General features: G+C 37.7%; 1 protein-coding gene across 5 annotated transcripts; it reads right to left on the bottom strand.

The window, feature by feature from the left end:
* Positions 1-773: 773 nt before the first annotated feature.
* On the bottom strand, positions 774-20,139 carry LOC107801883 (protein ENHANCED DOWNY MILDEW 2). 5 transcript variants are annotated; one of them, XM_075254236.1, is made up of 20 exons: positions 19,832-20,139; positions 18,849-19,306; positions 18,254-18,350; positions 17,645-17,698; positions 17,415-17,566; positions 16,384-16,474; positions 16,087-16,185; positions 13,807-14,054; positions 13,605-13,697; positions 13,300-13,520; positions 13,039-13,219; positions 12,746-12,893; positions 12,528-12,629; positions 11,297-11,389; positions 10,506-10,547; positions 8,744-8,854; positions 1,855-1,926; positions 1,659-1,765; positions 1,512-1,578; positions 774-1,428 (listed from the first exon to the last, which is right to left on the bottom strand). In XM_075254236.1, the coding sequence occupies exons 2-20, from the start codon at positions 19,277-19,279 to the stop codon at positions 949-951; spliced, it is 2,889 nt and encodes a 962-aa protein (XP_075110337.1). In that variant the 5' UTR covers positions 19,280-19,306; positions 19,832-20,139; the 3' UTR covers positions 774-948. The 5 variants fall into 5 exon arrangements, with proteins under 5 accessions (XP_075110337.1, XP_075110339.1, XP_075110338.1 ...); XM_075254238.1 differs by having other exon boundaries at positions 774-1,412; XM_075254237.1 differs by having other exon boundaries at positions 19,751-20,070.
* Between the last annotated feature and the right edge of the window lie 1,707 nt (positions 20,140-21,846).

Raw genomic sequence — 21,846 nt, 5'->3', positions numbered from 1 at the left:
TTTTCCTGGGGACGCTGCGTTTCATGCCCGCAGGTCCCAATTGATAGGTTGACATTTCTCCTAGTAGGCTATCAGCTCAGCGGAGGTGTTGGTGCACTCTACTTGTTCCGGAGTTGCCTATTTTGTCAGTATACTTTGGATATGTATTGATTGATATGGCAGGACCCTGTCCCAACCTTTATGATTTTATGTACTCTTAGAGGCTTGTAGATAGATGTTAGGTTTATGGATACTTGTATGGCCTGTGTGTTGAGTTTACACATGGTCATGTCAGCCTTATAGGCCCGTATGTCACATGTATAAGTTTGTATATCATGTTGGGTCGTCATATGTTGAGTATTCCCTTATGTTTTATTCTTGTTGGATCATGTTGGGTCGTCATATGTTGTTATCTCATGACGGGTTTCTAGCTCATTTACTCAAGATAGTATAATAAGAAAGATATGTTATGTTAGTACTCGGTTGAGTAAGGCACCGAGTGCCCGTCGCGGCCCTTCGATTTGGATCGTGACAGTAAATATATTACTATTTAATTTAGTGAGAAAAATTTAGCCCAATTAACTCACTCAATCTTACGTCTACCAAATGTTAAAAATTATTAAAATTTGAAATCTTTTATTAATAATTATATAAATATAAATTATGGACTATATATTATATACTAATATAGTAGTGCTTATTTTTGGGGCCTTAAATATTTGGGGCTAAGACAAGGGCTTCACTTGCTTACCCTAGAGCCTCCCTTGACTCCTACTAAAGGCTACATACAGAGATGCACCGCTACCAGTATATAGGAATTGTGTCCAAGATCACATCCTTACTGTGCAAATTAGACTGTCATGTCCTTCCATTTCGAGTGACAGTACCAAAAAGAAAATACATAAAAAGCCAACTTCTATCATGCTCAAGTATATTAGCAAAATGGCATGAGAAGAGACACTTCATCTTTCAGTGAAGTGGGGATCCCGTTGGAGTTGACAGCTCCATGTCAATGCACATTTCCTTAGCTCGCAATGTTTCACTTGCATCCTTACTTTCGTAGCCAAGCACTTCTTGTCTATTGCTCAAGCCATATTCCTGCTCAGGAATGCCAAAAGGTTGATTTTGATTATATTCAGCACCAATAGATATCTCAGGGATATCATCCAGCAAGCTATTGATGTCACCACAGCTGGTCACAATGTCGGAAAAGTCACCATAGCAATCATGCGTTTCTTGCATCAGGTAATTTGTGATTCCTGTGTTTACTTTGTTTTCTTCTGCTTCCCTCTTTTGGCTATCTTTCCTGATATGCCCATGCTCAATAGCTATTACTTTGTGCTTAGCAGTCCAATCTGGGCGACTCCACAGATACAATGGAGGGGAGTTGATGTTCCATTGCTCCATCTGCTGGTTATGCACATTAATTGATCCTGGCAGGTAAAAGGACTGGCATAAAAAAAAACTAGTATCACTCGCATTCGTAAGAGAAATGAGCGATATAAAAATCTTAGGATTTCAATTGTTTGCACCTTGCCAGCCAAGATAATGTCATCTTCCCAAATTATATCATATGGATTCTTTCTTCTTTCATCAAGTCTGGAACGGCAGATAATTGATATATCAGGTGGTAAGCAGATAATCACTGAACTTGCAGTTTTCATAATTTAAATCTTCACCTTTTTGTTTCTTTCGGAACAGTAACAATAAGAAGCTTTGGTCTGAATGTAAGAGCCTTGCTTATAAATTCATTTGCCGAGGCAAAAGGGGGATTCAGCCCCATGATCTATTCAAGATGCAAGGTAAGATTGGTAATGCTTCAAAACAATGTTTAAGTCACACCAAGTTATGCAAAACCGATGGTTTCCAACATACCAAATTGGATCCTTCTGGCAAGTCTCTTAAACCAACAGTCATCCAATCCCTCTTCTCAAAGTTGAAATTATTCTGGAGAGTTGAGAAATCCCAAGAAGTCGTTCATTAACTTACAAAGCATAATCAGAGAAGGCACTAAGTTAATGAAATACAAAGCAAATGATCTAACAAGGGCAATGTGGACTTGAAGAAATTCTAGCAAAAGTTGGATGAAGGTTTCATATTTGTAGTTTGTTTAGGAAGTACAAAGGAGGAGACTAACATAGATTACAAATGCGTTAACTTTTATCCTTTCCCTTTCCACTATCGTTCAATCTATCATACAATATCCAAGTCGATCAACCTGCTGTTTTGTAATTTATAGGATGATGTTCTTAATACAATATTAGTTCAATCAACGGTTGCAAAATCAGCATAAATAAAATAAAAGAAAAATAAAGAGTCCATATCTGTATCAATCTCCGGAAACCAATCAGATGCGTGCTATTGTGAAGCATCAAAACACACAGATTTAGTTAAACAACAGTTTAAAAGACATAAACTTAAGACTGGATTATGTATTACTCCGTGAGTTGAGATAAATTTAAGATCTAACGACTTTAAAATCAAAAGATCATAGTGATTCCATGAAAGGAAGATGTGCTATCATACTCTCATACCTATAGGAAACTACAAACTCACCGACGTCTGAAATGTCGTGAATCGCTCATACTAAATAATGTTGTAGTGATGTGCTTTTGAGTAGGCTCGACAAACTAAATACTGCCTATAGCTCAGAGACTCGATTGAGCTTTGATCACGACTAATTATAGTCCTTTTCACGAGTCACAAACTATTTAACCAAGTCGAGTTGACTAGGTTGGACTTGGTAACTTAATGGAGCATCTTAGTGAGCATTGTAAGTGGCTACTGATGATGTCCATCTCATTGAAGAAGTATTAGGCATGTGCCTAATAAGAGTTTTCTTTGGTTTGGTAGCCAACCTTGTTGACTTGGTTTGGTTGGTAGCCAACCTTGTTGAATTAGTTTGGTTTGGTAGTCAACCTTGTTGAATTTCTTTGGTTTGGTAGCCAACTTTGTTGAATTGTGAAAAGTGTGTGTAAATTGTCAAATATTGTAGGCTTTAGAGGGTGAAGCTTTGGCTATAAAAGGAGAGCTTCAACTCTCATTTCTACACACCAACAAAGAGAGAAAGAAAGAGTGAGGTTTCACAGACAAGGTATAAGAAAATAGTCTGTGAGGAAAATAGAGAGTGAGCGATATTGTAGTGAGGTGAGAATATCAAAAGAGGGTTATTTCTTTTGAGTGTTGTAGTGGTCTTTGGAGTATTTACCTCCGACCTACAAAGTTGTAAAATTCCTTACTATAGTGATATCAGTTGCTCCTCTCAGGGTCGTGGTTTTTTCCCTTATTCAGAAGGGTTTTCCACGTAAAAATTTTGGTGTCATTGTTACTCTTTTATTCTTGTTAATTACCGTATCTCGGTGCTACATTATTATTCCGCTTTATTACCGTGAATATTATTTTGGTAAGGGGTTTATTCCCAACAACTGGTATCAGAGCACAGGTTCTACTCGTTCACTGAAATACTATTCACTGTCGGTAGTACTATACTTGGTGAAAAATAAAAATGTCCGGAGTAAAGTACGAGGTAGCAAAATTCAATGGAGATAACGGTTTCTCAACATGGCAAAGAAGGATGAGAGATCTGCTCATCCAACAAGGATTACACAAGGTTCTAGATGTTGATTCCAAAAAGCCTGATACCATGAAAGCTGAGGATTGGGCTGACTTGGATGAAAGAGCTGCTAGTGCAATCAGGTTGCACTTATCAGATGATGTGGTAAATAACATCATTGATGAAGACACTGCACGTGGAATTTGGACAAGGTTGGAAAGCCTATACATGTCCAAAACGCTGACAAATAAATTGTACCTGAAGAAGCAGTTATACGCCCTACACATGAGTGAAGGTACGAATTTTTTGTCACATTTAAATGTGTTTAACGGACTAATCACACAGCTTGCCAACCTCGGAGTGAAAATCGAGGAAGAAGATAAAGCCATCTTGCTATTGAACTCGTTGCCATCTTCGTACGATAATTTGGCAACAACCATCCTGCACGGTAAGACTACTATTGAGTTGAAAGATGTCACATCGGCTCTTCTACTCAATGAGAAGATGAGAAAGAAGCCTGAAAATCAAGGACAGGCTCTCATCACAGAAGGTAGAGGCAGGAGTTATCAAAGGAGTTCGAACAACTATGGTAGATCCGGAGCTCGTGGGAAGTCAAAGAACCGATCCAAATCAAGAGTCAGAAATTGCTACAACTGTAATCAACCGGGTCACTTCAAAAGAGATTGCCCAAATCCAAGGAAGGGCAAAGGTGAAACCAGTGGCCAGAAGAATGACGACAACACAGCCGCCATGGTGCAAAATAATGATAATGTTGTCCTCTTTATAAATGAGGAAGAGGAATGCATGCACCTGTCAGGTTCAGAGTCGGAATGGGTGGTTGACACAGCGGCATCTCACCATGCCACACCGGTAAGAGATCTTTTTTGCAGATATGTAGCAGGTGATTTCGGCACAGTGAAAATGGGTAACACAAGTTACTCAAAGATTGCGGGGATTGGTGACATTTGTATCAAGACAAATGTCGGATGCACATTGGTTCTAAAGGATGTGCGGCATGTACCTGATTTACGGATGAACTTGATCTCGGGAATTGCTTTAGACCGAGATGGATACGAGAGCTATTTTGCAAATCAAAAGTGGAGACTCACTAAGGGATCATTGGTGATTGCAAAGGGAGTTGCTCGTGGCACGTTGTACAGGACAAATGCAGAAATATGCCAAGGTGAATTGAACGCGGCACAAGATGAGATTTCTGTAGATTTGTGGCACAAAAGAATGGGTCATATGAGCGAGAAGGGATTGCAGATTCTTGCCAAGAAATCACTCATTTCTTATGCCAAAGGTACAACGGTAAAACCTTGTGACTACTGTTTATTTGGTAAGCAGCATAGAGTCTCATTTCAGACATCGTCTGAAAGAAAATTGAATACACTTGATTTAGTATATTCTGATGTTTGCGGCCCAATGGAAATTGAATCAATGGGCGGTAACAAATATTTTGTTACTTTTATTGATGATGCTTCACGAAAATTATGGGTTTATATTTTGAAAACCAAAGATCAGGTGTTTCAAGTTTTCCAGAAGTTTCATGCTCTAGTAGAAAGAGAGACGGGTCGAAAGCTAAAACATCTCCGAAGTGACAATGGAGGTGAGTACACTTCAAGGGAATTTGAAGAGTATTGTTCAAGTCATGGGATCAGACATGAAAAGACAGTTCCTGGAACCCCACAGCACAATGGCGTAGCCGAGAGGATGAACCGTACCATTGTGGAGAAGGTGAGAAGCATGCTCAGAATGGCTAAACTGCCTAAGTCATTCTGGGGTGAAGCAGTTCAGACAGCCTGTTACCTGATCAATAGGAGTCCATCAGTTCCGTTGGCGTTTGAAATCCCAGAGAGAGTCTGGACCAACAAGGAGGTGTCCTACTCGCATCTGAAGGTGTTCGGTTGCAGAGCTTTTGCACATGTACCAAAAGAGCAGAGAACAAAGCTGGATGATAAATCTATTCCCTGCATATTTATCGGATATGGAGATGAAGAGTTCGGGTACAGACTGTGGGATCTTGTAAAGAAGAAGGTCATCAGAAGTAGAGATGTAGTCTTCCGAGAAAGTGAAGTTGGAACTGCTGCTGATATGTCAGAAAAGGCGAAGAATGGTATAATTCCTAACTTTGTTACTATTCCTTCTACTTCTAACAATCCCACAAGTGCAGAAAGTACGACCGACGAGGTTGCCGAGCAGGGGGAGCAACCTGGTGAGGTTATTGAGCAGGGGGAGCAACTTGATGAAGGTGTCGAGGAAGTGGAGCACCCCACTCAGGGAGAAGAACAACCTCAACCTCTGAGGAGATCAGAGAGGCCAAGGGTAGAGTCACGCAGGTACCCTTCCACAGAGTATGTCCTCATCAGTGATGAGGGGGAGCCAGAAAGTCTTAAGGAGGTGTTGTCCCATCCAGAAAAGAACCAGTGGATGAAAGCTATGCAAGAAGAGATGGAATCTCTCCAGAAAAATGGCACATACAAGCTGGTTGAACTTCCAAAGGGTAAAAGACCACTCAAATGCAAATGGGTCTTTAAACTCAAGAAAGATGGAGATGGCAAGCTGGTCAGATACAAAGCTCGATTGGTGGTTAAAGGCTTCGAACAGAAGAAAGGTATTGATTTTGACGAAATTTTCTCCCCCGTTGTTAAAATGACTTCTATTCGAACAATTTTGAGCTTAGCAGCTAGCCTAGATCTTGAAGTGGAGCAGTTGGATGTGAAAACTGCATTTCTTCATGGAGATTTGGAAGAGGAGATTTATATGGAGCAACCAGAAGGATTTGAAGTAGCTGGAAAGAAACACATGGTGTGCAAATTGAATAAGAGTCTTTATGGATTGAAGCAAGCACCAAGGCAGTGGTACATGAAGTTTGATTCATTCATGAAAAGTCAAACATACCTAAAGACCTATTCTGATCCATGTGTATACTTCAAAAGATTTTCTGAGAATAACTTTATTATATTGTTGTTGTATGTGGATGACATGTTAATTGTAGGAAAAGACAAGGGGTTGATAGCAAAGTTGAAAGGAGATCTGTCCAAGTCATTTGATATGAAGGACTTGGGCCCAGCACAACAAATTCTAGGGATGAAGATAGTTCGAGAGAGAACAAGTAGAAAGTTGTGGCTATCTCAGGAGAAGTACATTGAACGTGTACTAGAACGCTTCAACATGAAGAATGCTAAGCCAGTCAGCACACCTCTTGCTGGTCATCTAAAGTTGAGTAAGAAGATGTGTCCTACAACAGTGGAGGAGAAAGGGAACATGGCTAAAGTTCCTTATGCTTCAGCAGTCGGAAGCTTGATGTATGCAATGGTATGTACTAGACCTGATATTGCTCACGCAGTTGGTGTTGTCAGCAGGTTTCTTGAAAATCCTGGAAAGGAACATTGGGAAGCAGTCAAGTGGATACTCAGGTACCTGAGAGGTACCACGGGAGATTGTTTGTGCTTTGGAGGATCTGATCCAATCTTGAAGGGCTATACAGATGCTGATATGGCAGGTGACATTGACAACAGAAAATCCAGTACTGGATATTTGTTTACATTTTCAGGGGAGCTATATCATGGCAGTCTAAGTTGCAAAAGTGCGTTGCACTTTCAACAACTGAAGCAGAGTACATTGCTGCTACAGAAACTGGCAAGGAGATGATATGGCTCAAGCGATTCCTTCAAGAGCTTGGATTGCATCAGAAGGAGTATGTCGTCTATTGTGACAGTCAAAGTGCAATAGACCTTAGCAAGAACTCTATGTACCATGCAAGGACCAAACACATTGATGTGAGATATCATTGGATTCGAGAAATGGTAGATGATGAATCTCTAAAAGTCTTGAAGATTTCTACAAGTGAGAATCCCGCAGATATGCTGACCAAGGTGGTACCAAGGAACAAGTTCGAGCTATGCAAAGAACTTGTCGGCATGCACTCAAACTAGAAGACAGTGCTACCTCCTCTAGATGAATGAGACTGGAGGGGGAGATTGATGATGTCCATCTCATTGAAGAAGTATTAGGCATGTGCCTAATAAGAGTTTTCTTTGGTTTGGTAGCCAACCTTGTTGACTTGGTTTGGTTGGTAGCCAACCTTGTTGAATTAGTTTGGTTTGGTAGCCAACCTTGTTGAATTTCTTTGGTTTGGTAGCCAACTTTGTTGAATTGTGAAAAGTGTGTGTAAATTGTCAAATATTGTAGGCTTTAGAGGGTGAAGCTTTGGCTATAAAAGGAGAGCTTCAACTCTCATTTCTACACACCAACAAAGAGAGAAAGAAAGAGTGAGGTTTCACAGACAAGGTATAAGAAAATAGTCTGTGAGGAAAATAGAGAGTGAGCGATATTGTAGTGAGGTGAGAATATCAAAAGAGGGTTATTTCTTTTGAGTGTTGTAGTGGTCTTTGGAGTATTTACCTCCGACCTACAAAGTTGTAAAATTCCTTACTATAGTGATATCAGTTGCTCCTCTCGGGGTCGTGGTTTTTTCCCTTATTCAGAAGGGTTTTCCACGTAAAAATTTTGGTGTCATTGTTACTCTTTTATTCTTGTTAATTACCGTATCTCGGTGCTACATTATTATTCCGCTTTATTACCGTGAATATTATTTTGGTAAGGGGTTTATTCCCAACAGCTACAAACTTAATTGACAAGGATGGCCTTTGTCCAATAGTAGAAACAACTTGCTACATTGGTGATATCTCTTGTCTACGAGCCATTTTCCAAGTGACATTGGAGGATCGTCTCTTCAACCTATCTCGTGCCTGACAACATGGACTGAAGCTAAATAATATTTTCACACTTATAAACTTCACCATGCCCTTAAAGAAAAACTCATCCCTCAACTACACATGATTTAAAAAAAACATAATGCATATTTACATTCCTTTTCATATTTCTTCTAATTACAAGCCATCACAGTGGATTTTATTTGCACAATAACACACATGCTGGTTATCGAGTTTTATATTGTAAGCATTTGGTTGACGAACAAATCACAAGTATCGTTTGACTGGAGTAAAAAAGACTAGCTAGTTGTAACAGGAAGGGCCTACTCAAGAAGAGTTGCTGCAAGAGGAAAATTAGAAAGAACTCAATAATTTACTACCCCTTTTACCAAAAAATAGAATTCCCAGTGGTAATCTGGTTCACCTGTAATTCAGATTTAACAACCATAAAACTCATGAAGGAAGCTGATATGATGATTATAAAATAATTTACCTTTGGTTGTATGAGATCAAAATTTCTGAATTGGCATTTTTTCCCCATTCTGTCTAGTTCTTCTTTCATCAAGCAGCTAAAGTCATTGGAGCCACAGCAGAAGTCCACTATCTGAAGAAGAAAGCCTCAGTATTCAAAGAAATATGTAAAGCTGCATTCCTTCGAACAAGATTAAGAGAAGGAAGAACTTAAAAATAAAAAAAATCAAAGCAAAAGGTGTTTGGGAAGAGATGTTTATATGAGGTTTGCTGAATGGTAAAGGCACCCGCCGTTAAAACCAAAGGTTCTGAAACAAATTTCATTCCCCACTGCTGGCCCTAAGAATTATTTTAATGATGAAAAAATTGACGGAGTAAAAGAATCTGCTAAGAGTTTGTAATCTGTCTTAGCAGGACAACAATATACGACGAAGACGACTAGATCAAATGACACAAAGAAGTTGAATCAAATGTTGCTCTAAATGGAGACAAAACGCGATAATCCGAATAAGATCAACGCAAGACCCTTTCAAACTCATTAATAAAGTTGCCAAAGAAAGAAAAGCAGTAAAATTCAGAAGAAATTCAAGAAAGCTGATGCATTTGATGAGCAAGCGTGAAGTTCCAACAAAAGGAGAATAATTGAATGACTACGAGCCCGTTTGGATTAGCTGATTGTAAATAGTTGATAAGCTTGATGTGTTGAAAAGCACATTTTTAAGTGCTGAAGCTGATTTTTCAAATCAGCATTTACGTATTTAGATAGACGTGCTGAAACTGATAATAAATGGTTGATGTGTTTGGTAGAAAAGTGTTAATAAGTTGTTCTTTTATTAAAATGACTAAAATATCCTTAAAAACTTTACAAAAGATTATAAATTAAAAAATTTCTTTGTAAAGAAAAAAATGAAAAACGAATATGAAATGAAAAGAAAGTTAGAAAATTTATTTTGGGAAAAATATTTTGTGAATTAGAAAATATTATTAAGGATAAACTAGTAGAAGCCTTGGTCAAACTAAAAGTGTTTATAAAGTTGGGGGTGACCAGCTTATGACTTATGGCTAATTTTAGCTTATACGCACCTGGCTTATAAGTACTTTGGGTATTTACCAAACACGTAGATAAGCCAAAAAGTGCTTATAAGCCAGTTTGACCAGCTTATAAGCCAGTTTGACCAGCTTATAAGCTTAGCCAAACACCTTCTACGTCTCATAACCAAAGTGGAGTCCCAACAAGGAGATAAATTAGGAGTACAAGAAGCTGCAGACTAGCATGAAGACTTTAAATTCCCTAGGAAGAGCATTTATGATCTGCAACGGTCAAGAAGTTGGATATATGGAGAAAAGAGGAGATACTAATACAAGGAGCAAAGAAAATAACTTCACTAAATCTGCAAATACTCAAAAACACTCAGAGATAGACTGAGATTGTACTAGATCTTATTGGCTTATACTTTTATCATTTCAATAACAAAGCTTAGAAGAACATATTGAATTTCACAAGAATTAGGCGACTGGAAACTGTTTTGGAAGTTCAAATTTATCTGCAAGTCAAAAAAAAAAAAAATACAGTTTACTCCCCCCACCTATACTTTCACCCAATTCCTTAAGCCAAGCAATCCCCCCCCCCCCCAACCAAAAACAAATAGCAAGAAAGAAAAGATAGGCAGGTTATGATGCTAATACAAGATGATCATATGGAAAGTCATGCAAAGTCATGCATATGGAAAGTCAGGTTATGAGACAACTATAAGGAAATAAAGAAGATCATATGGATTTTTTACCGTGTCACCATCTTGCACATACCATCTTAGTCTATTAACCACCTGCATATGGAAAATCATGCTATAACTCAGCCTCTAATTTGCATAAAACACATAACTAAGCCTGATTCCATTAATCAGTACAAGCAACAAAGAGTAGTGGGACAGAATATAATGTTTTGTCCAGCAAGTGCAAGAGACATAATCATGAATAATATTCTATTACAACATTCCAAAAGATTATCTTGACTTTTTTAGCCAAACAAGAGAAAGCATTTGAAATCTCTTATTTTTTTTGGGTGACGGTAGTGTTCGGGCCAGCTTGCGCACCTCTAATATTCCGCCAGGTGCCCGCTACCTCCCAACATCACAGGTACCTAGTAATTCTCCCAACCAAGGCTTGGACACATGCGAAGAATCACCTAGTCTTTTTATTAGTGTCGAAAATGTTTACTGTTGTAACTTTTACATCGTATGCCAAAATTATACTGCTCTAATTATTTTCAAGACGCACTCCTGGTGAACCTTGTTAGAGAACTGAAAACATGCATACGAAATTCCAGGGTATTCATCTGTTCCGTAATGTAGAATGTTTCTGGAGTAAGATTTAACGTCACATTGATTAGAAAAGCTGTGAAGATGGAAGACAGGGTTTACTAGTACACTGGCTTTATCGAGTAAGTTTTAAAGTTGCATCGATTAGAAAAATTATGAAGATGGAAGACAGAGTCTAGTTTACTAGTACAATGCAGCTTTATTATCACTTCCATTGAGATATAAGATCCGATAAAAAATGTAAAAGAAGTGCATACCTCCTTCAGTTTGTCCACCTTCGTGAAGTGGCGACCGAAAGATATATAGCGCATGCCATTAAGAAAAGGGGCAAGATAAGATCCTAGCTTCCTCTGTAACATACAAGACAGAAAATGAAATATTTGCAAATCATTCAGCAAATCGTCCATAAAAAACAACCACGAAATGCCCCATCAACCATATCTCACTGTAAGAATAGGTTATTGACACTAAGATTTACATCTTCCTTTAATAATTTTCAAGATCATTATTTCTCCTTATACATGAGTTATTGAGAACATCAAGGTGAACCAAATAAGCATTTTCCCCCAAAAAAAAAAATTACATTTCCACTCTAACACAAAAGCAATGGTGCCAATTCTCCAAATGCTGACACACAATAAGAATCTACATTTTCACACCAATAAGAATGTGGAACTCGTAAAAAAATTAACAATATTCATGGAAATAAAAAACTTTAATTGCTGTGATGCATAACTTATTGTGATGCAACGCGTGGAAGTTCAGGGACTACCTTTAAGTACAGAATTATTTGTCTAGTCTTAAGAAAGAAACGATCCAGAGAAACCTAAAAAGTGCATAAGAAAGAATAGCTAGGGATTCTTTTCCACGAGCTAATAGAGGATATAGTTTTCAAGCACGCATCGATGCAGCAACTTCCAGCAGCTGAGGCAGATTTTGTTTTGATCTTTAGACTAGGTAGCAGCTAGACCATCAAAGGGAGTTATATTCTCTGCACAAAATAATTCATGTTCCAATGGAGTCAGTTAACCAGTAGCTATGACAAGCATCTTGTTTAATCACATTTGGGAACTTGTCAAAGTGCATCAGAATTCTATTGGTGCAACTACTAGAATCAATATTCTAATATACTCCTACAACTAGATCACCACCATCCAGTCCAAGCAATTCGAGAGAGAACTAGGGGTTGTTACACTTTTTGTCGGGCTTGATTTAAAACCTAGAAGCTCTTTCCCTATCCTTTCTTTCGGTTCCAAGTATCTCTGATATGCCTTATCAACACTCCTCTTTCTTTCAGATTTGTTGTACATAACATGCACTCCATATGTATGACCCACCAAGGGGAACATACTTCACCACACAGCATAAAACATTCGAGCAAGAAACTTGTCAACAAATTAAATCAGAAAATAATACATCAAGTCAGGAGCAAGAATATAGAAAGCCTGTGTTCATGTGTAAGAACATTTTTAGGTCCTATGGAGCAACCTTCCATCTGAAAATCTGAGTGAGAATTTCTGGTTCACAGACAGCTTTCGCATCTTCAATGCTGTGTCCTTCTTCTAGCTTCTTCAACGCTATTCCAATAGCCTGGTCCAGAACATAAAGAGGACAGATTTTCTATAAGAGGAGACTGCAGAAGAAATTAGAAGAAAAATTTAAAATTCATGAGTACATTCTCTTCAATGCTGAACTAGTAGATATACCTTCACGGAACACTGAACTTTTCCCAAGGTAATGGCCTTGTCTGTGAAAACTTTTCGAGAGTTACTATCGATACACTTCCGGTTCTGCTCATTTATAAATTCCTCCACATTAAACGAAGAGGTAGAGTTTTTTATCAAAGTCATCATTCTGCATACCAAGTATAAAATGCAAAGTAAATAGGTTTAACAAAATGCATTTAACATCCATTTAAAGTTCTAACATGGATGGAATATATCATTTGAAACAAAGGGAAGGAGCAAGTTTAAGAACATGATGAAGTCCATTTAAGCACCTCTTTTTCATTTCATTATCTTCCAATTCCCGTGAACTGCTGGCCTTCTTCATCACTGGCATAGCTGGTCGGACATTCATTGTCTTGCCACGAGAAGTACTTTGTGGGGCAAAGACCAACTTTGTACCCAGTGGCGCCTTCAATTTGCCTCTTTCTTGTGTTGGAGGCTTACATGGTTTTCCTGACAAAGATGTAAATATTTAATAGACTTAATAGTTTGACCAATTATAGAACAAGAGCTTGTATAAGCCACTTTAGCACCTTTTCCATAAGAATCACCAACTTTAATAGCATTGTGCCTCGCTTCAAAAGACTTTTTCATGTTCACGACACTTGTTTCAGTGAGAGCACCAAGAACCTTACTCTTTCGTGAGAGAATCCTCAAAGGTCCTGAAGATGGTGAGTTTGCTTTCCCAACAACATGTGGGAATAGGATATGGTCTCTTTTTGGAGTCCCAATTATAGGAATAATCTTGTGGTCCCTGGGCAGAGGTAGGCTTGGTAAATTTTTTTAACAGAAATTCTCATGAATGTTCATGATTCCTGAAGTTCCAGATGATACTTACATACAGTATATCAAGATACGACTGGGCAAAAGATCATTCCAAGCCCTTCTCTGGATGTTCTTGTCATAATCGGAGGGCTCAAAAGCAATACATCTTAGAAGAGCCAACAAGAGAACACAGAACATGAGATGCCAATACCTCTTTCGCCATTAGTATATTTGATCAAAGCATTCAAAATCAAGACAGTAGGAATAAGGAAAACCTTGGTAAGCATCTGCGATGATATGCCTTTGGACAGCGTCTACAAATTGCAAATTGCATCTCAATTGTCTTTTTATCCTCTCCTTTCTTGCAGACAAAACATTTATGAGCAGGGCAAGTAAATGATTCTCCAGCTACAATTTGCTTCTGCAGCTCTAAGGCTCGACATTCATCACCAGGGAAAAGTAACACTGAGACGCATTTAGGATGAAAGAAGTGTCCACAAGTTGCAGAAACGCAAGGGAAGACCTTCGGGACATTGTGCAAATAAAATATAGGTGAGAAAATTGTATATTAAAATAGTATAAACAGTGATATGAAGAGATAGCAGATACGTAGAAGAAATATTTATCAGTATCTCCAGTATTATGCAATTTCCAGTTCGTTCATATTCTGGGAATCAGAAATGCCTCTGGTTTACACTGCAGAAACTCCAGCCCCTTTCTGAGGCTCTTCATTTGAGCAAAATGCAAAACAGACGGGTAAAAGATTATGTTCTTGTTTCCTTGAGTATGTTCCGTGACAGGAAAAACAAATGGAATATAAACTTATGCAAGTTATTAGCTATGTTGGTAAGGAAATCTTCCTAGTTGCAGGAAATTGGAGCTAAGCCACAAATTCAAAGACCAAGAGGATTAAACATTTCCTATTATATGATAAAAATTACTTGCAATTTTTCAGAAGGTAGTAAGTAGAAAACGAACGTATATTTGAGAATGTGATATGTCAACGGTCAACTCGCTTTAATCCTAGCAACACCCCCCCCCCCACACACACACACCCCAAAAAAAAAGTTCTCTCTTGGTTTTCTGTGTTTTTTTTGTAAAATAGCGGTTCCTGCATTTCTTTTACTGCAGTCAGATCTGGTTCTAATATCCTCATAACAGAAGCAATTTTACCTTAAACCTGATCAATTCATTCCTTCAATCATCCCTCAAACCTATTTAGCATCCGCTCCTCCTTGCTTAATAAGCTTCCCACAGACCCGATGTCAGTGCTGCAACACCCCTCCACCTTACCCAATAGTCCAATAGCAGCCTCTTGACGGAATTGAAGAATGGTAATGCATAAAAAATTGATAATCACTGTTTTAGCTAAGAAAATGCCCTGTGAAACTGTTGTAATTTAGATACGGAGTCAGCTCAATTTCAAAAAGCTTTAAGCCATGTATGGATTGAGAAAACAGTTGCTCCACAGATGCTGTAAGAGAAGATTCGTGTCTTTCTTTTTTTCTTTTTTCTCTTAAACTAAAGGCACTGGGAAAGGACATATATTTTGAAACATCAAGTTTGAATATTTTTTCTATTATTGTTTCCATTAGGCCTTATTAATGTACTTCTAACCTGTTTCTAAGTATCACGCTGTTCCGTTGGGAACATAGCCACTTTCACACATCTCAACTATTATTTGACACATCACCAGCATAGTCTAGACGACTAAGGCATTCTTAGTGTAGCCAAATCAGTTCATCTACTTTCAAGCAAAGGGAGTAACGTCTTAATAATCAAAAACGGGCTAATGATGGTAAATTTCAGCTTGAATCTATATTCTGCAGCCTTTTATACAGACAATGGGTATCAAATGGTATCAACTAACAAAGATTCCTTATTGTTTTCTTTATTTCAAACAGAAGCTAGACCTAAATAAAATACAGGTCCAAGCTACTTGCCTTTTGTCTAGATCTGGTGTTAGCCTTAATGCTTTAAGATTTTTCAAACTTGTGCACATGTAAAGCTCCCAGAATGATTTGTGAAAGACATGTTTACTATAACTAAATATTCATCTTCTTGCAATCTATGTTGCACGGACTCTCCAAGAAAGGAGGTCAAAAATAACATAATATTTTTGTAATCTTCTCGTAATCTATGCTGCACTCTCAAGAAAACAATAACAAAATATTGTCATAATCACATGGAGGATCCGACACACCCAGCAACATTTTGAGAGAGTCCGAGCAACATAGATCGTAATTGGTCGGGGATAGATGTTGAGAGATATAAAACAAGATTGAGTTATGATATAAGGCTTCCATACCACAAAAGATTAACCAAATGAAATAAATATAAAATAAAATAAAAAGAGTTAAATCCAATATATAATCATTAGTGGAATCTGCTAATCTGTTAGAATCAGCTATCTCAACAATAAGTACAGACATTACAACATGGAAATAGGTGAAATATTATCTTCAAGTCAAAGAAGAAAATTAGAATTTTTGGCATTTTATTGATTCTACCCTTAAGATTTTCCTATTTGTATATAATGGACAAGAAATTCAAACCTCTGCACCAGATGATTTGTCAGATGACCCCAACAAGCCACAAGCAAAACATTGATGTTGTTGATATTGGCAATTTTTGCACAAGAAGGTCTGGATTGCCTGTGAAACATCCGCATGCTAAAACTTCTTTTGATTGTTAAAAGAAGGCAACATGCTAAAACTTTACAAACAACCATATGCTGAAAACTTTAAGCACTTCCTAGCAAAGTTTGATAAGCCCTTACATGATGCCAAATATAGAGAGAAGTAAAAAAAATTGAGAAACCAGGACAAGGATCAAAAGTTTCAGACTCCTACTTGTAGATTTCTGTAACCAAGAGATTCACAAGAAGATTCAACTCCAGACTCTACGGACGGATGGAAAGATCGTATGCAGCGGCCTTCACAACTGACAGACATGCAGACAGACAAGATTAAAGCTGTACTATACTCTGCAAAATGTTGAAGGACAAAAACAATAATTTTTCACGAACAGTCTTAGGATTAAAATCACACAAGTGAATGAAAGTAAATCCACGTCAAAGCACTATATAGAAACGATTTAGCCAATCAAAAGGCAGCGACAAAATAGATGCAATCACATGCCTTCTAAAAGAGTTAGACTGCTATCTCTTTTATTAGTCTCTTTTTTTCTTGTATCTTTAAGATTTAGAGATGAGCCAGTTAATTTGGTCCAATAAAAAATCTAGTTACTTTTGTTATGAAATGTTGCTTGTTGGGGGGGGGGGGGGACTCAAGGGAGGATACCGGTTATTATCTGCTAGCGCATTTATTATGAAATGTTGCTTGGAACCAGTACGGAATTGAATGGATAATGTAGGGTACAGTAAATGCTCCATAGCTGGAAAATCAGAACGACAAGAAGGAAGAAATAAAGCATGGGACGTGCCCCTATTGCGCCCCTTGCAATCAATCTGCAAAGAAAGAAATCGATGGGTGTTGAAGTGATTTGAGTTACATTTGCAAAGTTCCATTTTTGTCTTCTAAACTTTTGGAGCACTCATGAGATTCCAATTGGTATACTTGTTGGATGCTCCTGGTAGAGAAACATACTTCTGTTTGAGATTTTTCACTTTTCGTACGCACCTTGTACAAGGGATTTCCCCCGTATTACATCACTAAAACCATTATTTTTTCGAGAAAAAAAATGATTGCATGACGTACTTAAGTTGTTCTGAAAGTCATAAGTAACAAAGTTTCTGAGTTAGTTATGTATAATTTTAGCACTTCTAATTACTTTGACCAAAATTTTCTTTTATTTGCCCATGGTTAATGTTAAACACACATTGGCAAGATTTAGAGAGCTTATATTAGAAATACTGAGTTACCACAAAAGTTCTCCCCCATCATCACAAAGAGCACAAACATGATCAAATTGTTCATCTTCATCTCCATCTGAATCTGAATCATCATTGGTACCACTATCAGCATCGTTATTGGTCTCAATAACAAAGTGGGGTCTCTTTTTTGCTCGATTGCACTGCTAGACAAACCACAATTAAGAACTGAAAATTCTTAATGAAGAATAAAATGAGATAACATATAAACTGCATCTAACCTCATTATCGTCTATCCTCTTTTGTGATGTCTCCAAAAGAAATGCATTCAAATTCTGTTTCAAAATGTAAATATCAATACAGGATAATGCCAGAAATGTTAACGTATATACAGTTAAAAAGCAGAAGCGAGTGATAGCACAACAAGGTAAGACTCCATTTTAGCAACTAAAAGAACTAGTTCTCCACAAAGGACAAGATGCAGTAGCCCACATAAGTTGCAAAAGCAAATCAATGACAGACCACTAGCGACACGTCGAATAAGGATCAGACTAGTCATGCTACACTGAAATATATCTTCAGCCTTAAACATATAGGTCTCCTGATATGGCACTGATATTAGCTAATCTGACCTTAAACTTCTCGCCTAAGTTTAATGATGGTCTCTCTCAATGACATGTGAACAACTTAGGAATTAAAGTTAGAAAAACAGTAAGGACCTCAAGTATTTTAACACATGCTCAACTAAGCATATAATGCTGGTCTTACAGAAAAGAGATATCCTTAACTCCATTCAACAACCTATGCGGTATGCACCAAGAGAATTAGGTAACCATGCAGAAACTGAACATAACCATGCATAATTATACCAATAATTAAAGAATCACAACCTTGGAACTAGATATATCTTTATCCCTCCTTGCAGCTTCTCTGATTGTTGGCATATGCTCTAGTAGATCATCTTTACAAGGTAGCACCTCGTATGCACTAAAAGAACTGATTTAGTGAATTCCACTATAACTAAAACTGACAACAAAATATTTAGGGTGTGTTTGGCATGGATTTTCCCATGTTTGGTTGGTCAAAATATTTTGGAAACATTTTCTCTAGAAAAAACAAGTTCCTTAAATATCAAGAAAATGACTTCCCTAGTGGGAGTCGGGAAAACAAGTTCCATAAGTGAAACTAATTATCTCCTCCGCACCCCCAACACCCCACCCCGAATCCCGACCCCCCTGACCCACTAACCCGCTCCACCCTCTCATTCCCACCCCTGCCCCACCATCGACCTCCACCCTCCCCGACCACCCACCCCCATGTATTTGCCTATATTCATATAACTGCGTTTAGGATAATTTTTTGTGCTTACTTGCAAATAACCAAAAAGGGAAAAAAAAAAAAAAAAAAATCATTTATTTTTTAGGAAAATATTTTTCCTTCATACCAAACACACCCTTAAAGGATTTAGGTCTAGCATTTCAGTACCTGAAACTTTTCCCAATGTGATTCCACACAATCTCTCCAAATGTTTCTGGATTCTTCTTCACAAAGTGGAGGAAATGAACTGTGATGAGTACTGTTCTGATAGTATCTGCGTAACTTTTTCGAGGTTTAAGGAGTTTAATCCAAATTTTATCTTTGGAAAGCACATGAATTTCAGGCAGGGCATAAGAAAGTTCAAATCTCCAAGCTAGAACCTTCTTATAAATGTGCTGAAGACCATCATCTGCAGTTCCACGCAAATATATCTCCACATTATTATTCACTGCCCCTCCAATTACATCATCATCATCATCATCCTCCCCCCACTGTAGAGGCAAAATGGAAAATGAAACAGGTTCTCCATTGCAGCCAACGAAATGGTAATTTGTTATACAGTTTGGAACAATTTCACCCTCTTCGTCAGATGATGCCATCAACAATAATTTTTTGTCAGTGTCGCCCTATTTGCCATAGTTAACAAAAGTTTGCATCAATAAAAAGGGGAAAATGAAGATTCTAGTAAAATTTCAATACATCGCCAGAATTTAAAACTGAGTGACAGACCTATGAACAGTAGGTGAACACAAGTAAGAGAGCATTTGTAGTAAAAAGAAAAAGTATCAAAACACAAGTCAATTCCAAACCTACACTATGCAAGCTATACTTTTTCAATAACCCAAAAGCCATTTTTTGAGTGAGATTTTTTTTCCCCAGTGAGAAGTCAAAAACGCAAAAGCTATTAAGCGCCAAAATCCTAACCATTATACTTTTTTTTCAAAAGTTTTGTCACTAAAATTCATTCACATGTATCAGCCACTATAAACCAAAACCCAGTCTACAACAGAAACCCACTTCACAAACAAAAAATGAAATATATACTGTATAATAAAAAAGTAAAAAATTACACTGATCACTTGAAGAAAGAGAGACTATGATACACGACTCTGATTCTTCGATAGAACATTCGAGAAGCAGAAGCACAATACCTTCCTAAAGTGGGTAAACCTTTTTTGTTCAACTTCTGAAGAGAAATGAGACAACAAATTACAGGGAAATAGAGAGTGGAAAAACGAGAGAGGAAACACAAAGGAAATATGCTTCTGCTCTGCAAAAAAGGTTTTTTGTTGGTTTGATCAATGGTGAGAGAAGAGATTTGAGTTTTGGCGTGAGTTGAAAACCGTACTCTGTACGTGAGTAGTGTGTATAGCTGGAGACTTTCACAGATATGGCAGTTGCTTTTTTGCAGCAGTTGTAATAATTTCAGCGAAGTATTTTAGTAAATATTGTCCTCTATGTTTGAGAAAAGATTTAATATCGTCCTCTATATATAATTGTGAGCATTTTGCATCCTCTAGTTTACAAATGCTGATCATATTTAGTCTAACTGACGGATCAAGTCATGTTTGATCCTTCAAACTTACGTGGCTTGCACATGACATGGGAAAAAGAAGAATCCGGAACCAAAATGTGGTTCTTTTGGACTCAAAGGACAAAATGTGTGGGGAAAAATAGGCACCATAATATATAACGTCCTAGCATACCGCGCTATACCTTAATGGTCGTTTGTCCGTTAATGTATAGTGCCCTAATATAAGGCGCTATATATATTATGTGGACCCACCAATAATTCTCCTGGCTTAACTGATATAACAATAATTCAACAAGGTATAGCGCCCTAATATAAGGCATTATATATATTATGTGGGGCCACCAATAATTCTTCGGGGCTTAACTAACATGACGATAATTCAACTGGGTATAGCACACATATTTAAGGCGTTATACATCAAATAATTGTACCCCGAATTGGTTTTTGCCTTATTTAAAGAGGTTCAGGATTTTGTAAAAATCCATTCATAAATATTTTCAAGTCTTTTGAAATATTAGTTCATTAAGTTATTTTGCATTTTGTCATAATGTCTGAAGAGAGAAGAACTAGAATTTTATTATATTGGAGGGTGAGATTGTGGTGGCGAATAACTCAGTAAGCTATAGTTGTTCCCCACCGTATCATGTTAAGTTGCCATTTATAATGGAGTACGGTACATTGGTATCATTGTTATGTAAAAAAGTGAGTGTGTACAAACGTTCGGTGAGTATTAAAGTAACCGGAAGATATCTGTATCATGTCACTCTATAAGGGGTTGCTTGTTATGTTGAGTTTAACATCGAAGGGGATGAAACTCTGAGATTTTTTTTGAGGACTCCGGATGAATACCGGGAATTTCTTGTGATAAAAATATTGGAAATGTACGTCAAGGCTGAAGTCATTCGCAATAATGAGGTTCCGCAAAGTAGGGATATCCCTCAATCATCTGGTGGTTATTTTGGAGCAGTTTTAGTCGAACAGATTCCGAATGAAAGAGTTTGGCCTGATCTAAACTTATCTCCGCGGGCTAATGAGGAGCGAGAAAATAATTCCTCCCCTAGTTTACATAATTCACAACCCGAGTGGTAAACTTTAATTTTTCTTTGTGTTACGATGTTTAATTTAATGTATTTAATTTGTATTAACACTCATGTATTCCACAGAGGGTACCGGCCAGATATTAATTTTCCAAGTTATGAACCAACATCCAGTTGGAATATGCCTAGTTTTGGTGTGTTGGATCATGGTGATCCATCTAGGAGTCATCATCAACAAGATAATATCCATCATGGGATATCAACACACTATGATTTGTAAGTGAAGTGATAAAGCTATATGTAAAGCTTGGATTAATTTGAGAAATTCATTATTTTATTGGTTGTGCAGTGAAAACGAGCAACTTGAAGGTCCTGTCCTTACGCAATTGCCCGAAGAAGACATATTTAATCGGGATCTGGCAGATGCGTAGAGTCAAGAAGAGAATAGTGATTATGACAACAATGCTAATGAGTTTGGAGATGACACACCCTTCTTTGATGAGGGTGATGAGGAGGAGGAAGAGAATGCTGAACCTGATTTGACGAGGGAGCATGTTCCACCTCCCATTAGACCAAGAGTGTACGAGTTCCATGT

Source organism: Nicotiana tabacum, chromosome 5 (genome assembly GCF_000715075.1).
Source record: "Nicotiana tabacum cultivar K326 chromosome 5, ASM71507v2, whole genome shotgun sequence".
Lineage (NCBI taxonomy): Eukaryota > Viridiplantae > Streptophyta > Magnoliopsida > Solanales > Solanaceae > Nicotiana > Nicotiana tabacum.
This window is presented reverse-complemented; position numbering and strand designations above follow the sequence as displayed.

Excerpts from the sequence above, each read along its gene's own strand:
- LOC107801883 (XM_075254236.1), bottom strand. The coding sequence starts at position 19,279 with ATGGCATCATCTGACGAAGAGGGTGAAATTGTTCCAAACTGTATAACA. Across the intron at positions 17,699-18,253 it reads AAGATATATCTAGTTCCAAG|AATTTGAATGCATTTCTTTT; the intron begins GTTGTGATTCTT and ends ATTTTGAAACAG. Across the intron at positions 1,429-1,511 it reads ACATTATCTTGGCTGGCAAG|TCCTTTTACCTGCCAGGATC; the intron begins GTGCAAACAATT and ends TTTTTATGCCAG.